Here is a 17,683-nt window from a genome sequence, read left to right on the forward strand (position 1 = left end):
GCAAAAAAAAAAAAAGTATCCGCTGTTGAAAGCAGAAGTTTAAGCAATCACTGGAATATATTCCAGGGTGCAAAATCTTACTTCTGAGACTGAGTAGCCTGCGCAGGCAACATGATTCTGACAGCTGCTGCTTCTCTGGAGGTACACATTTCTTCCCATTCATCTCAAATGGCAGAGATACCATACATATACATTCATGTTTTGGGTGATTTAATCTTAAATTTCACACTCTCTATACGATTTCCTTTCAAAAATCCAGCTTACATTCCCTCACATTAAAGCATGGCCACTATTCACAACCAGTTGTTCTCAACTATGTTTTTACAAACAAACATTACTTGACATGCACTTCTTACATTACCAAGGTTTCACATAGCTTTATAGTTCAATTAATATAACTGTCTGCCTTGTAACAGTAACATAAACAAAAGTGTAAATTTCATTATTTCCAAGCCTACTAAGGAAAAGTAAGCAAATCTGAAAGCTACTTCAGTTATTCCTTCATACTCTTCATTCTTTTTTCTGCAAATTTCCTTTATTGATGACTGAAAATACAATATTTGTCCTTTAGTATCCACTTGCCCCTGTTTGCCTCCCACAAATGGTTACTGTACCAAACTTTGAAAATGAAGTTAAAAAATCTTTGTTTTATTAGAATACTGCGATACAATGACCATACCTGTTTGTTTCAATAGTTCCTTGTCATAATGGTGTTGTTCATAATCTGACATACTAATTCGGTACACACTAATCTTGAGCTGTTCCAAGGCAGTCTGTCTGTAAAAACAGAAATGTAAACAACATAAGCATCTGCAACTTTTTTTGTCAACATTAAAAGAAAAAAAGAATGCAATTTTCTAAATAGTATTACAAACATATGGAGAATGAACTTTCATTGAAAGTCACAGTTTCTGCCACTTTCAGCACACCACATTAATAGTAATGTCCACTGGCCATCCAGATCCAACTAACAAGGAAATGGTCAGGCTTTCACATCGAAACCTGCCATTATTTTTGTATGCCAGTTGTAGTTAACATCACTTAAAGACCTACTTGCCAATTTTCAGCTGCCAATACACACTGAAAGTTACCTTTAAAATAAATAAATACATAAATAAAGATCATGAAAGCACCTATTTCCTCGATTGTCACTTGCAACTAACAAATCGAAATACCCGCATTTGATAGTTTTATTGAATCCTGGAAGGACAATGGAGATTAGTCTAACTTTGAAAAAGAAATGTGCACTAAATGGATGCTTCCAGTCACAGAGAAAAAGTACAAAGGCAAGTGCACACTTAACAACTGTACTTACAAATTTATACAAAATAGTACTGGTGATCAAACTGCATGCTTTCTTGTCAGATGTGTGAAACAACCAAAACTTTGGACCACATGTGAGAGATCAATGTTTTACACAGAAAAGCTTGTTGTGGAGTCATCAAAGTCCACAAACAATTCCCTTCTCCTTCAAGATGCTTGACCACATCATCAATATTATAAACATTACAAATTATTATTATTACTCCTATCTACAACCCATTGACAATAGAATACCAGCACTTTAAACCTGGTATTGATCAATTCACTTTGTAACCATATCTGTTGTAAATCATCAAAACATAGTTCGTCAGGAACTGATAATTCTGGTTGACAATTTTAGGGTCTAGTTTACAGAATAACATGTGTAGTTGGGATATGAACCTTCTCTATATAATGATATGTACTTACCAGCACCATAGCCAACTTATTTTCTTCTAATTAGTAATTTTTGTTTACAAGCCAAAACTACTACCATGTTTGAAAATACACAATAAAGCAAAACTAATAAATAAAACAATATTATTAAAAGGCTAGCTTGCTTCTCACCATGTAGAGTATACACTGAATCATAGACAGGAAAAAAAAAAAAAAAAAAAAAAAAAAAAAAAAAAAAAAAAAAAAAAAAAAAAGGCTGCTACACATTTTAGCTTTTGGCCAAAGAGCCTTCTTCTGAAATAGAAGACACACACGCACACACACATTCACATGCGGCGTGTTCAGCAACAGCGTGGTCCAGTTGTTTCCTGGCCACAGGTTGTCAGTGGACATTCAAGTGGACAGACAGCTCGTTGGGTGTCATCCCCACACAGAATGCAGCACAGTGGTTGTAGCTTAGCTTGTAGATCACATGACTGGTTTCACAGATAGCCCTGCCTTGGATGGGATAGGTGATGTTTCTGGCTAGCCCGGTCACAAACATCACCTATCCCATCAAAGGCAAGGCTACCAGTGAAACCAGTCATGTGATCTACAAGCTAAGCTGCAATCACTGTGCCGCATTCTATGTGGACATGACAACCAACAAGTTGTGGCCAAGAAACAATTGGACCACCCTGTTGCTGAATATTCCGCCAAACACGACATCCTTCATTTCGATGACAGCTTCACAGCCTGTGTTATAAGGATCCTTCCCACCAATACAAGCTTTACTGAATTGCACAGGTGGGAACACTCCCTGCAATATACCCTACATTCCTTTAACCCGCCTGGCCTCAACCTTGGAGTCATTGTCCTAACCCACCAGCCCCTTCCCACTTCCCATTCCAGCACTACACAGCCCTCTATTCCACAAACACACCAAGTCGTTTTACCTCCCAGCCTCCTCCTTACCCCCATCCAGTTGCCTCTCCCGTCATGCACTGCGGAATAAAGTATATCAACCATATAATTAAAAAAACATGTGAAAGTTAAGTAACAAATGATTATTAGTTGAAATAATGCATTGCAGAAAGTTTCAGCAGGCTAGCAGACAGCATCTGCATGTCTGTACAGGTTCACAGATAAGTCTGTGTGTTGTCTTCCCACTTCCACACACATCTGTTCACTCACACTCAGTTACCAATTGGCTCTTGAAATTTGCAGTTTAACAATGGAGTCTCACTGTTCTATTGGTCTTCTTATTAATGAAGTTTTCCATAGAAGTGTATATGGAGGGTTTCCTAAATACATTACTTTAATTGAAGATTACAGTGAAGAAGAAAAAGTGTTGTTTTACTCACGACTTGGCCCAGAGATTAACTCAACTTGCAAGTATCATGAAATTAAATACTTTAAGAAATTTCATCACCTTGTTGGGCAGTCTTGCTTGGACCCTTTTTAAGGAAAACAAGCAGCCTATAACGAAAGGTCTGAGAGTAACAAAGTTTGATTGTTATTCTAAAAATAAAAGACATTTTATCAATATAGTACCAGGAAACTCATTGTGTCCAACATGTTATTCCAAGATATTTGTCGTTGAAAAAGAAAGGGTTATTGATAGTTGAGAAAGGAATATTGCTGGTTCAGATAAGGAGTTTTATGACTCATAAGGCACTATAAAAAAAGTGGTTTTAGCTCGAGAAATCCTAGGTGTATTGCCTGCTAGTAAAATTAGAAAACTAAGTGAAATTAAAAGGCCTTTTGCATTGAATGAAAAGTTAAGAAATTGGCAATTACTGTCAAAAAGAATTTGGAAGTTTCATTTCAAATTAAATGAAACTGGATGAAAGTTCCAAAAATTCTCCAACTGAATATGATGACTTGATAGAAAAGCTAAAAACTAAATGTCGTACCTCAAACAAAGAGTTAACATTATCAGTTTCCTACCAATTAAGTTGAGCAAAAGTTAGTGATGAATTTAATCTGTCAGAATGTTTGATTATATTAACAAGGCAGTTAGTAAAAGAGCAACAGGGAATTTTAGCTGCATTACAAAAAAATAGTATCTAATTTCATAAATGAAAACACAATTCAGAAGTTTATAATGTTTTACGAAGATGACAATTGCAGCTATTTGATGCCTTGCAAAAAAGATTGTGTTTCTTTGAAAGAAAATGCTCCTAAGGTTCAGAGACAAAAAAGATTAATATTGTGTAATTTATATGAACTATTCAGTGAAGTCAAAAAAGAAAATTCTGACAGTAAAATTGGAAGGAGGAATTTTGCAAGTTGAGAATAAAATTGTGTATTGTTGCAGGGGCATCTGGCACCCATTATGTTTGCGTTTGTTTGTATCACAAGAATGTTAAGTTAATGACAGACGAGGCCCATCTTACAACTGACTATAAAGACCTTTTGGACATTCTGGTTTGCAGTACTGACAGTTACAATCGTATTGTTATGCAAAAACTTCAAAACTATCCAGGCAAACAAGATTTACTTGACATGTTTCAGGAATAAGAGGCAGGCAGTTTGATGACTGACAATACAGAATACAAACAATGGGTGACACAAGACAGAATTGAAATGGTGACAACTACAAAAACATGAGAAGTGTTTTTTGAAGCGTTGATACCTTCTGTAAACCTGAAAATGCATCACTTAGTTGACAAAGCTCAGGGTAAATTTTTGAAAGACAAAAAGCAAACATTGGCAGTTGATGAACACTTGGCTCTTGCCTACTTTTCTGAAAACTATTCCTTGGTTGTTTAGAACGAAGTACAAGGGTACCACTGTTTTGTGTCATAAGTGGCTACCTTGAACATAATGCTACATCAGTGCACACTTTTCAACTGCAATTAACAAACTACATAAAAGAGCACAACTCTTCCATAAACAAACTGATCTACTTCTCTGACAGTGCTGCAAGCCAATTAAAAATTTTTTTTTATTAACATCACCTCCCACAAAGACGACTGTGGACTTGATGCAGAATGGAACTTTTTTGCATACCATGCCATGGGAAGAAGAGTGTCATGGTGTCAAGGGTACAAGAAAATGAGCCGTCACAAAAGTTCGTCTGTAGCAGACCTAAGAGGACCAGCTCTTGACATCTCATGAAATGTTTAAATTCTGTAAAGAACAGGTAAAAGGGATTACCTATGTTTTTATAAAATGTGAGGAAATACAAGAACTCTACACCAATGTCTTGGAGGAAAGATTCAGACCCTGTCAGAAGATTAAAGGCACTCAATATTTTCAGTGTTTTATAACTCAGTCACACAAATTGCTCAAGAGTAAATTCCTTTGATAGTGAACATCAACAACATGGAAAACTTGTACCACTGAAAATTCAAAATAAGGACATTGTGACTTGTGTTTATGGCGAACAATGGTGAATTGCCGAAATTGATAACATTGCTGTCACACCCAGATGTAGATGTTACATTTTACCACCCAAAAGATGATGGACCTCATTTTAAAAAAGCTGAAAAGAATGAAATCTGGATGCCAGTTGAAAATATACTGAAGAAGCTGTCTCCCCTGGAATTAAAAACTGTGACTGAACAAACTTTTAACCTAACTCCCAAAAACTGAGAGAAGAAATTTCCCTCTTGTTCAATGAACAATTGTAGTGATACATCCCATTCCTTGAATGAGAAGTATCGCATCCTTAAATACATATGTCCGAGAAAAGATGTTTGTGACAGAGAGTAGTCAATAAGTTGCGAGCACCCCAATGTTGGGAGGTGTTTTAAATCATAGGTGCTGGTATCAGAGCTAATGATCCAGTGACTGTACGAAGTGGGTAGCAGTCAGACGATACTAACTGCTGAGGTGGAGATAGGAGTGCCATGGAGCGGCCGGTGCAGAAGAAAGAGCTCCATGAAATCTAAGTATGCAAAATATTAAAGACAACAAATGTATGTAATTGTTAATTATTACATTGAATATCAGATTTGTTATGCACGTAGTTCACAGAGAGAGTATACATGTTGGTAGCTGTCCTCGTTTATCATGTATCGAGTTCTAATTTTGAAGATAATATAGAAGGTGATTTAAATCTCATTTCTTAATTACGTGGTGGAGTGAATGAGAATGAGAAGTTAGTTTTCAGCACCTTTATCTGTAGCCTGTAAGGATGTGAAGTGTGAGCCAAGCTGGAGGAAGAAGGCACCCGGATACAGGGCACAGACTAATAAGACCCTGATGAATAATACTTGAGGGCGACTGAATATTCAGTAAATAACATTCATTGCATATAAAATGAGAGTTCAGGTGGCAACTTATTTAGGTGTTTGGTTCAAGAGGTGAAATATAACAAACCACCACACAGCCCAAGCCAAACTGGAAAAACAAATAAGTTGAGAAAACAAATAAGTTGAGAACAAGGTAATGTGATTGGATTGAGGAGTTCCTAGATAACAGGACGCAGCATGTCATTCTCAATGGAGAGAAGTCTTCCGAAGTAAGAGTGATTTCAGGTGTGCCGCAGGGGAGTGTCATAGGACCGTTGCTATTCACAATATACATAAATGACCTTGTGGATGACATTGGAAGTTCACCGAGGCTTGTTGCGGATGATGCTGTGGTGTATCGAGAGGTTGTAACAATGGAAAATTGTACTGAAATGCAGGAGGATCTGCAGCGAATTGACGCATGGTGCAGGGAATGGCAATTGAATCTCAATGTAGACAAGTGTAATGTGCTGCGAATACACAGAAAGATAGATCCTTTATCATTTAGCTACAAAATAGCAGGTCAGCAACTGGAAGCAGTTAATACCATAAATTATCTGGGAGTATGCATTAGGAGTGATTTAAAATGGAATGATCATATAATGTTGATCGTTGGTAAAGCAGATGTCAGACTGAGATTCATTGGAAGAATCCTAAGGAAATGCAATCCGAAAACAAAGGAAATAGGTTACAGTACGCTTGTTCGCCCACTGCTTCAATACCGCTCAGCAGTGTGGGATCCATATCAGATAGGGTTGATAGAAGATATAGAGAAGATCCAACGGAGAGCAGCGCGCTTCGTTACAGGATCATTTAGTAATCGCAAAAGCGTTACGGAGATGATAGATAAACTCCAGTGGAAGACTCTGCAGGAGAGACGCTCAGTAGCTCGGTACGGGCTTTTGTCAAAGTTTCGAGAACATACCTTCACCGAAGAGTCAAGCAGTATATTGCTCCCTCCAACGTATATCTCGCGAAGAGACCATGAGGATAAAATCAGAGAGATTAGAGCCCACACAGAGGCATACCGACAATCCTTCTTCCCACGAACAATACGAGAATGGAATAGAAGGGAGAACCGATAGAGGTACTCAAGGTACCCTCCGCCACACACCGTCAGATGGCATGCGGAGTATGGGTGTAGATGTAGATGTAGATGTAAATAGTTGGTTCATTTTTCTTTAGATATATTTAAAAAAAGTGATTGCAGATACATTTAAATTATGTAACTGATGGACTTCATCCATTAGTCTAGATACTGCAGGTATTAAGAAACATATCTTTATTTTCAAGTTGAAATTTATACTGAAGTTTTATATCATTAAGATCTATTAAGCAGACGATTTTCAGATTTTTATCTAGTCCCCTGAAAAGACATTGCAAGCCAAAGAACAAAAAAATTCAAAAATCCATTTTTTTTAAATAGTGTATTTTTTTAAATGTAATCTTCTGACCAGTGATACTCTATGATAAGTAACTACACTGTACAGTGTAATAGCACAAAAATATTAAGGCTGAGAAATTACCCCTTCTTTGGAAAAATACTGTTCAGAAACTGCGTTTTTCTTTTTCTCTTAATTTGGTACCAATAACTTTGAGCCATTAAAAATATATTACGGAATACATTCAGCTAAGTGATCATGGTTTTAATTTATGGTATAGTGTGTGCTCAACTAAATGTTTATTTTTTTAAAGGTCTGGGGCAACCGATTACTGAATATTTTAAAATCCGCAAGTGCTTATACATGATGATGACTGATTCGTGGGGTGCTCAACTGCGCAGTCATCAGCGCCCATACCAATTTTTTTTTTCACAGTCCAATTTTTTACACAGTCCAATTTAGCCACTGTCACGGATGATGATGATGAAATGATAAGGACAACACAAACACCCAGTCCCCTGGCCAGGAATTGAACCCAGGACCCATGATCCAGAGGCAGCAACGTTAGCCACTAGACCATGAGCTGCGGACGCTTGTACATGCAAAAGAATGCTTGCAGCCTGAAACAAAAATGGTCACTTTCCTGAAACAAAAATGGTCACTTTTTTTTAAATGGTAACCAATATTGTTTTTTAAAAAAGTATTTTTGAGTCCACGAAATATGGGGAATTTACCCAGTGAATATCAATTATTTTCTGAGATGGTCAAGCAACCAACGCTGGACCACTTGGTGTGGACTGACCCACAGGTCAGAAAATAAAAGATATATATAACTAAAAAGGAGTGAAGACAGAGTAGTTACAGAGAAGAAATATTGAGATCAAAGAAATTAACATAAATTACGGACATGTTGGCGGTGAGAACCAAGGACATGTTGTAATGCCAATTCCCATCCGCAGAGTTCTGAGAAGCTAGTGCCTGGGAGAAGAACGCAGATGGCATTTGTCACGAAACAGGCACTCAGGTCAGAACTGTCATATTGTACAGCGTGCTCTGCAACAGGGTATTTTGTGTTGGCAGAGTACACCCTCTGTCTATGTATGTTCCTACTGACTGATAACCTGTTGGTTATCATACCAATGTAAAAGGCCGAAAAGTGTTTATATAACAGCTGCTGCATGACGTGTGTCACTTCACATGTGGCTCTTCTTTTGACAGTCTACGTTTTGCCAGTTACAGGACTGGTGTAGGTGGTAGCAGGAGGGTTCATACGGTGAGTCTTACATTGGGGATGGCCACAGGGGTACGAGCCACAGGGCTAAGAAACAGGTGCAGAAGGAGCATAGAGTCTGACCATGATATTGTGGAGATGGGATGGGGTGGGGGACATGAGGAGGGGAGGGGGCGAAAGCTGTTCTACATGTGGTAGTCAAACTGTCACACAGAATGGACTTCTTTTCAGGGCATTATTTTGGGGGAAATAAATGGAAAAATACAACAAATTTTACAGCCAGTGTTTCTATTTAAGAGGCAAATGAGGATATTAAATACATCTTACACAACAATTCAAAGTACCTGGGAAACATAAAACGCATTTTCACCTTGGAGGAGACTAATGCAGTGAAAGGTAAGTACAATAGTTTATTTTGAACCATTCAGGTGTCCTTGCAGCAGTAGAGTTTGCTGTGCAAATCTCACGACATGTGAGTGCACTCCCAAGCTCCAGACGAGAAAGCTGAAAGACATTTGAAAGCCACTGTGAAACAAAAGGCAGCCACAGAGTTCTCCCTCTCCTCAGCTTTCTAGACCTGTTTAAATATGCATGTCATTCCTCAAAGTAGGGCAGGCTCCTTCCCGACTCCAATCAAATTTTGTGCAGAAGTGTGGCAGCCAGTCTGTGATTCACATGGCTGTAAAATCTCATCCTTAATGCAGGCTCATGGTGAACAAACAATATGTTTCGAACAGTGTATCACTGTTTCAGTCACCATGAGAATTCAGGACAGAAACCGAAACTTTTCCCCCCCGACTTCTGCAAATACAGAAACCATGCCAAAAATTTCATTCTTCATAATTATTTTTGAGTAACTTCCAGTTGCCTGCCTGGCTAGCCGTGTGGTCTAATGCACTGCTTCCCGAGCGGGAAGGAGTGCCAGCCCCTGCACGAATCTGCCCGGTGGGTAAGTGTCAAGGTCCAGTGTGCCAGCCAGCCTGTGGATAATTTTTAAGGTGGTTTTCCATATGCCTCAGCGAATGTGGGCTGGTTCCCCTTATTCCACCTCCGTTACACTATGATGGCGATTGCTGCGCAAGCACTGTCTCCACGTATGTGTGCACCATAATTACTCTACCATGTAAACATTGGGGTTACGCTCATCTGGAATGAGACATTCCCTGGGGGTCCACTGGAGGCCAAACTGCACAATAACCCTGGGTTCGGTGTGGGGCGGCAGTGGGATGAGTGGACTGCTGTAGCCTGTTGTGGGGTTCTGTACCACTGAGGGTTACGGCGGGGACAAAGCCTCTCCGTCGTTTCTAGGTCCTCAGTTCAGTACACACACACACACACACACACACACACACACACACACACACACACACACACACACATATTCATACAACGTCCAGTTCATGCTGGCAGCTAAAATTCTGCAAATGGTAGTTTCGCAAAGTTGGCTAACACTGGAAAAAACACAGTATCAACATGACAAATCTCACAATTTCAGAGATATATTAACAAGCTTGAAAGTGAGCCATAAAAACAATGCAATTGTAGATTATATTTTGCTGAACAATTTAAATACAGATATTTCCTGAAGCATCAGAGGATTTCTCCGTAATAGTACAGAGAGAACATACCATGCTAACAACTTACTTTTATGGTCCTTACATCTATCTTCAACACTACTACTATAAATTTACCTCACACTGATTCATGAGAATTTTGCCTATCTCCCTGCAATATCAACTATCATACAGATGTGCCAGAATGGAAACGAAGGACTGAGCAATCAATTTAAATACTTACTGAACATTTGCTTTACCACCTCTTCTTTTGGCAAGCATTGGGGCTTTATTTAATAATGTCATGGTGATTATTGAAGGGTTGAGCTTGCAGGCTTCACCATCTACCTGCATGGGTATTGTCTTGGTAGTAACAATTCGAGCCGACTTGCACTGTGTGATACAGGTTCCATGTCCACCAGCTTGCAGCAAAGGCTAAAAAACAATAGCCAGTGTCAATTGCTTGCATGTAATGGTAGACTCTTAAGTGTATTTTCATTTTGTTGTAAATTGTATTTGGAATAACCAAATGAAGTACTTCAAATACAACCAGCAGTAAAAGGTCCCTAAAACATTCATTCTGCAATATATTACTAGCAGTAGTTATAGGTTAAGTAAGAAAGCACTGTAGCTATATTTCCAGGTCAAAACCATTTTTTTCTCGAACAGAGCAATCATCATCGTTTAAAAAATTTTCACTGCCATTGCAAATGTGTTCCTACTACATATAAGAAAACTTTTTTGAACACGCAATATCTGGCCTTTATGGAAAAACTGCACTCAACTGCGAAAATGTCTCTCAGGCAAAAAATGATTAAAATGTGTAGCAAGTTGACTGGTACTGTACGATTACAATCTACAAATATTTTCAGGAGCACTCTATTCTCTAATGTTCAATTAGTATACATTTATAGACTTCAGGCTGGCCACTGTCAACCTGTATTAACCACTATTCAATAATGCATTTCATTTCAGTTTTATTTTGGTAAAATGAGTTGTGAAACAGTTTCTTGGTCATTGTGGGCATGAGTGATTCTTGGCCAGGAATAAAATTTAACTCACTCTTAAGTTAGATTTAGTACTGAAAACAAACAAAACAGGTGGTTAATCCTTTACAACTGGACACTATTTATGTATACTTGTGAATATAGTGAACTCTCCACTGTCACGTGTCTCTCTCTTTTAAATCACCTCTGTGAAAATCTTGATACTGCACGACTCTGCATTATCTAATTTTGTCTCAACATGAGCACATCTGGCAGTCAGTTTTTTTTCATTGATGGCTATCTGTGTAATTACTGCACTGCATCTGTCTACTTTGTAATTCATACTGATCAGTCACAACTGAGCTCATGTATTGATCTGTCAGAATAGAAGTTATTTGTTTTAGACAAAGCAACATAGTTAACTAAAGAAAACATTTAATAAATTGTGAAGAATAAATAAAAGAGAACCTTTTTTTTTTTTTATCTGAACTTTGAATTTTATTTGAAAAGTCCACCTCTGAAGTTTCATCCTAGTCCATTATTCAAGAGATTATTATCTTTCCCTCTGGTGGAGATACAAAATGAGCACAACATAATTAAAATGAACTTGAAATCATACCTGTGCACTACAGCTTTGATGAAAAATTAATTTCAAAGTGTGTGCTTTGTGTCAGCCACTTTTTATTTTCTTCCACTGCGTATTTCAACGGTTTAAACCTTCATCCTTGAGTAAATACAATTTCTTCTCCTGGATGCATCCAGAGTCATATACCTTAAGTACACATGTGGCCACCCATGAATGATGGTCTAACCTCTCAAAATGTATGGTTGCATAAAATAAAAATTGAAAAGTGATTGAAATGGATACCCATTTCAACTTGTCTTTTGTTTCATAAATGGTCGCAAGTTTCCAAATGGCAGTCCAACATGGACAAAATAAGGTTCAGCTACATAAACTGGAGTGCAACCTGGTGTAGTCTTCTTGCTAGGTGGAGCTTTCTTCCTCTACTCTCTGCACATTCCCCCTTATTAGTACTCTAGATGAAGTTTACTGATTGGGGTCTAATATGCCTACAATGTGCTACACAGCTGCTACTCGGGTGTGAGAAATTTCATCCCCTTACTACTCCCTTGACATGAAATATATATATGACCTCTCTAGTTAAGGTGCAGAAACTAGCAGCTAAACTTAGCTAAGAAATTAAACCATTACTTAAATCAAACCTGGAAGGGCCCACATCAGTCATTCAATGAACTACCACACTTACTGACACTTTCAGAAATATTCTGCTTCTTTGGTAATTATTGTTTGTTTTATCCCAGAATAAAGAAATTCACAACATACTTTCCTGAACTGCAGGTGCTTGTGCATCTATGATATCTGGCAGAGTGAAACAATAAATTTACATTTTTTTATATATTATTAACAAGAATCATCATATGTGTAGGAAGTAAGAAGCAATATAAAATGAACAAATAGAAAGCAATCACATGGAACAATTTTATCATAAAAATACCACTTTTCTCTCCTTTTTAATACTCACCAACTGATATGTTGTGAGTCCAACAACTTCTATAAGGCCATCATCAGTTGCTGGTTCCACATTACCTCCTGCTCGATTCCAGGGATGAGTGCCACCACCATAACTACAATCAAATAATATTCTGTTATTCAGAATAATCCCAACTGTGTACTTTTCTTTTTAAATGTTAGGTATACAAACTGACAGTCATTTCTTTTTGGTACAATATATTCATATGAAATTAAGTACTTTGCAAAACAAATGAATCACAAGAAAACGATTGTCTGTCATACATTTAATAATGGAAAATCCAGGATGGAATGTAATAATATTATCAAAATGGCAGTTGATACTCACCATACAGTAGAGATGCCAAGTCACAGATAGGCACACCAAAAAGATTGTCTGAAAATCAGGTTTCGACCAACAAGGCCTTCATCGGAGTTAGAACACTCCGGCTCTCTCTCTCTCTCTCTCTCTCTCTCTCTCTCTCTCTCTCTCTCTCTCTCTCTCAAGCAAATGACACACACACACACACACACACACACACACACACGGCCGAGTCTCTGGCTGCTGAGGCCACACTGCAATCAGCTGAGCATGATCGGAGATGCAGCCAGGTGATGGGGGTAACAGGTGGCTGGGACAGGGAGGGGGGTGGATAGCAGGATAGGGGTGGGTTACAGTAAAGTGCTACTTGTAGGAGCATACAGGGACGAGATGGAGAGAGGGAAGGGCAGCTAAGTGCAGTCGGGATGTTAAACAGAGGGTGGGGGCATAGTGGAAAAGCAGAGAGGTAAGAAGACTTTGGGTATATTGACGAAATAGACAATAGTGTAGTGTTGGAATGGGAACAGGGAAGGGGCTAGGGGGTAAGGACAAATACTGGCAAAGGTTGAGGCCAGGAGGGTTACAGGATGTAGGGTATATTGTTGGGAGAGTTCCCATCTGTGTAACTCAGGGAAGCTGGTGTTGGTGAGAAGAATCCAGATGTCACAGGCTGTGAAGCTGCCATTGAAATGAAGAATGTCGTGTTTGGCAGCATGCTCAGAAACTTGGTGGTCCAGCTGTTTCTTGGCCGCAGTTTGTTGGTTGTAATTCAAGCAGACAGATAGCTTCTCAGCTGTCATGCTCACAAAGAATGCAGGACAGTAGCTACAGCTTAGCTTTTAGATCACAGGACTGGTTTCACAGGTAGCCCTGCCTTTGATGGGGTAGGTGATGCTTGTGCTTGGACTGGAGTAGGTGGTGATGGGAGAATGTACGGGACAGGTCTTGCATTTAGGTCTATAACAGCGATAAGAGCGATTAGGCAAGGGGATGGGAGCAGGAGCTGTGTAGGTATGGACGAGGATATTGTGTACATTCGGTGGGCAGTGGAATACCACTGTGGGACAGGTGGGAAGGATAGTGGGTAGACACTCCTTATTTCATAGCACAACGAAAGGTAGTCGAAAGAGGTTTTCGACTACCTCTCATTCTGCCTTGATATGAGGACTGTCCTACCTACTATCCTTCCCACCCCTCCCACAGTGGTACTCTACCACCCACGGACTCTACACAATATCCTTGTGCGTCGCTACACAACTCCTACTCCCATCCCCTTGCCTCATGTCTCATATAGCTGTTATAGACCTAGATGCAAGACCTGTCCCGTACATTCTCCCATCACCACCTACTCCAGTCCAAGCACAAGCATCACCTACCCCATCAAAGGCAGGGCTACCTGTGAAACCAGTCCTGTGATCTAAAAGCTAAGCTGTAGCTACTGTGCTGCATTCTACACAGGCATGACAACTGACAAGCTGTCTGTCCACTTGAATGACCACCAACAAACTGCCGCCCAGAAACAGCTGGACCACCAAGTTGCTGAGCATGCTGCCTAACACAACATTCTTCATTTTAATGACTGCTTCACAGCCTGTGCCATCTGGACTCTTCCCACCAACACTACCTTTCCTGAACTGCACTTGTGGGAACTCTCCCTTCATTCCTGTAACCTTCCTGGCCTCAACCTTTGTTAGTCTTTGTTCTTGCCCTCTAGCCCCTTCACTGCTCCCATTTCAGTACTACACAGTCCTCTATTCCACGAACACACCCACAGTCTTTTTACCTCTCTCCTTTTCCCCAACTCCCCCCCCCCCCTTCCGCTCCTACCCTCTCTCCACCTCATCCCTGTATGCTCTCACAAGCAGCACTTTACCGTCCCCCACCCCTACCCTGCTCTCAATCCCGCTCTTCACCCCAGCCTCCTTACCACCACCACATGGTTGCATCTCCCATCATGTGCAGTTGCTCGCAGTGTGTGTTCAGCAGCCCGAGACTGTGGTCATGTATGTGTTAGTTGTGTGTGTGTGTGTGTGTGTGTGTGTGTGTGTGTGTGTGTGTGTGTGTGTGTGTGCGCGCGCGCGCGTGTGTGTGTGTTCATGTGCGTGTTCTATCTCTGATAAAGGCCTTGTTGGCCAAAAGCTCTGACAATCTTTTTGTTGTGCCTATCTGTGACTCAGCATCTCCACTACATGGTGAGTATCAACTAACCTTTTCATCATATTGATACATTTAGTAAGTTGCAACTAAACAACATGAGATTATCCCTGTGATTCATACCTACATAGGAAGTAGCCTAAATTAACTGATGGGCTCTTATTATTGTTTGATACATTTTACACAAAAACAGACAAAAATGCAATGAAAAAATATCAGTTGTTCAGAAATACATATCCTCATCTCTACGTACCCTGTAAGAACACCTAAAAGATAGACAATAGCATGAATCTTCATCAAACAAGAAATTATTAACAATCTGTTAACCCATAACGCAGAAATCATACATACATGAAGAGTGGAATGAAAAACTAGGGTGCAATCTTTCCACAAAAAGTGTTTTCAGTGCTATTGAGTTCTCAGTGCTCTGTTGTATGTCCCTCGACTTGTTCCTACCATCTAATCATTGAGAAAATGTTTGAAGCATCAAATCACTGAGAAAATGCTTCAAACATTCATTAATAGATGGTGCACGGTATTTGCGCCAAGCAGTGCTTCCCTCCACAGCTCTGAGTGCCATGTGTCAGGTCTTCTTCAATTGGCCTGAGATAGTTCGAAGAGACAACACACACGTTTTTGGCAAGTGGGCACAGTGTTTTGAGCTGCGACAGAGATCTTGCACTTAGATAAAAATAAAGAAAGGTAAGCAAGGCTGTAATTCTGGAAGGTTTACGCAAGATTGATACAACTGACTTCTCCAGTTTGAGAGATGCTTCTGAAACACTGATGTCAATGCAGGCATGCAGGATCTCCATATGCAGTATGGTGAAAGTATTTCATACTTATTCATCTCAAAAAGCTATCAAAAATTCTTATATTAAACAGAAGACTGGAAAAAACTCAATGTATTCAAAAGAGGAAAGATCATGGCTGGTGTATGCCATGTTGTTGTTGTTGTTGTTGTTGTTGTTGTGGTCTTCAGTCCAGAGACTGGTTTGATGCAGCTCTCCATGCCAGTAAAGCTGCATGCCCTCGGGAAAAATTACAGCCTTAGTTTCCCCTTGCTTCCAGCCGTTCGCAGTACCAGCACAGCAAGGCCATTTTGGTTAGTGTTACAAGGCCAGATCAGTCAATCATCCAGACTGTTGCCCTGCAACTACTGAAAAGGCTGCTGATCCTCTTCAGGAACCACACGTTTGTCTGGCCTCCCAACAGATATCCCTCCGTTGTGGCTCTACCTACGGTACGGCTATATGTATCGCTGAGGCACGCAAGCCTCCCCACACTGTACTGCATCTAAAATATCAATGATATTTATCTCTGCGAAACAGAAAGGCCTGATGACAATGTACGGGGAATTTTACAGTAAAATTTTGCAGCGTCAGATCCCAAGATAGAGTTGTGTAAGGAATAGATGTCAATTTTGCAACGATTTTTCTTGAATTTATATTTAGTTATTCACGTGTAAAACATGTAAAATAAATTAGAAATGGTTTTTGTTAATTGCAGTCCTACTAGTTACAATATGTTTTTCGATTCTTCAGAACTTTTCCACTTTCACTCTTCATAAAATGCACGTACCTATTCTTTATATAAAATCTGTCACGTTATTGCTCGCTCTTTTATTGTATGTTCAAAGTACTGTGGACACACATCACAGAAGAGGAGCTGTCAAAGAGTAGAATTGTGAAAATTAGTGAGTGAAGGCAGCAGAGGATCAAACAGGTAAAAAGATGAGGGCTAGTAGGAACCCTTGGGTAACAGAAGAAATATTGAATTTAATTGATGAAAGGAGAAAATATAAAAATGCAGTAAATGAAGCAGGCAAAAAGGAATACAAATCTCTAAAAAATGAGATCGACAGGAAGTGCAAAATGGCTAAGCAGGCATGGCTAGAGGACAAATGTAAGGATGTAGAGGCTTATCTCACGAGGGGTAAGATAGATACTGCCTACAGGAAAATTAAAGAGACCTTTGGAGATAAGAGAACGACTTGTATGAATATCAAGAGCTCGGATGGAAACCCAGTTCTAAGCAAAGAAGGGAAAGCAGAAAGGTGGAAGGAGTATATAGAGGGTCTATACAAGGGCGATGTACTTGAGGACAATGTTATGGAAATGGAAGAGGACGTACATGAAGATGAAATGGGAGATATGATACTATGTGAAGACTTTGACAGAGCATTGAAAGACCTAAGTCGAAACAAGGCCCCCGGAGTAGACAACATTCCATTAGAACTACTGACAGCCTTGGGAGAGCCAGTCCTGACAAAACTCTACCATCTGGTGAGCTAGATGTATGAGACAGGCGAAATACCCTCAGACTTAAAGAAGAATATAATATTTCCAATCCCAAAGAAAGCAGGTGATGACAGATGTGAAAATTACTGAACTATCAGTTTAATAAGTCACAGCTGCAAAATACTAACGCGAATTCTTTACAGACGAATGGAAAAACTGGTAGAAGCCGACCTCGGGGAAGATCAGTTTGGATTCCGTAGAAATGTTGGAACACGTGAGGCAATACTGACCCTACAACTTATCTTAGAAGATAGATTAAGGAAAGGCAAACCTACGTTTCTAGCATTTGTAGACTTAGAGAAAGCT

At 39.5% G+C, this 17,683-nt stretch overlaps 1 protein-coding gene across 4 annotated transcripts in view; it reads right to left on the reverse strand.

Annotated features, from left to right (window-relative positions):
• Positions 1-17,683, reverse strand: part of LOC124621858 (eye-specific diacylglycerol kinase) — a 637,666-nt gene that overhangs the window by 127,333 nt on the left and 492,650 nt on the right. For all 4 annotated transcript variants that reach the window (XM_047147315.1, XM_047147314.1, XM_047147313.1 and 1 more), the window contains exons 10-12: positions 12,615-12,717; positions 10,329-10,519; positions 680-777 (exon numbers count right to left, since the gene is read on the reverse strand). In XM_047147315.1, coding sequence (XP_047003271.1) covers positions 680-777; positions 10,329-10,519; positions 12,615-12,717 — 392 coding nt within the window. The remainder of the gene's footprint in view (positions 1-679; positions 778-10,328; positions 10,520-12,614; positions 12,718-17,683) is intronic.

Source organism: Schistocerca americana, chromosome 7 (assembly GCF_021461395.2).
Source record: "Schistocerca americana isolate TAMUIC-IGC-003095 chromosome 7, iqSchAmer2.1, whole genome shotgun sequence".
In the NCBI taxonomy this organism is placed as follows: domain Eukaryota; kingdom Metazoa; phylum Arthropoda; class Insecta; order Orthoptera; family Acrididae; genus Schistocerca; species Schistocerca americana.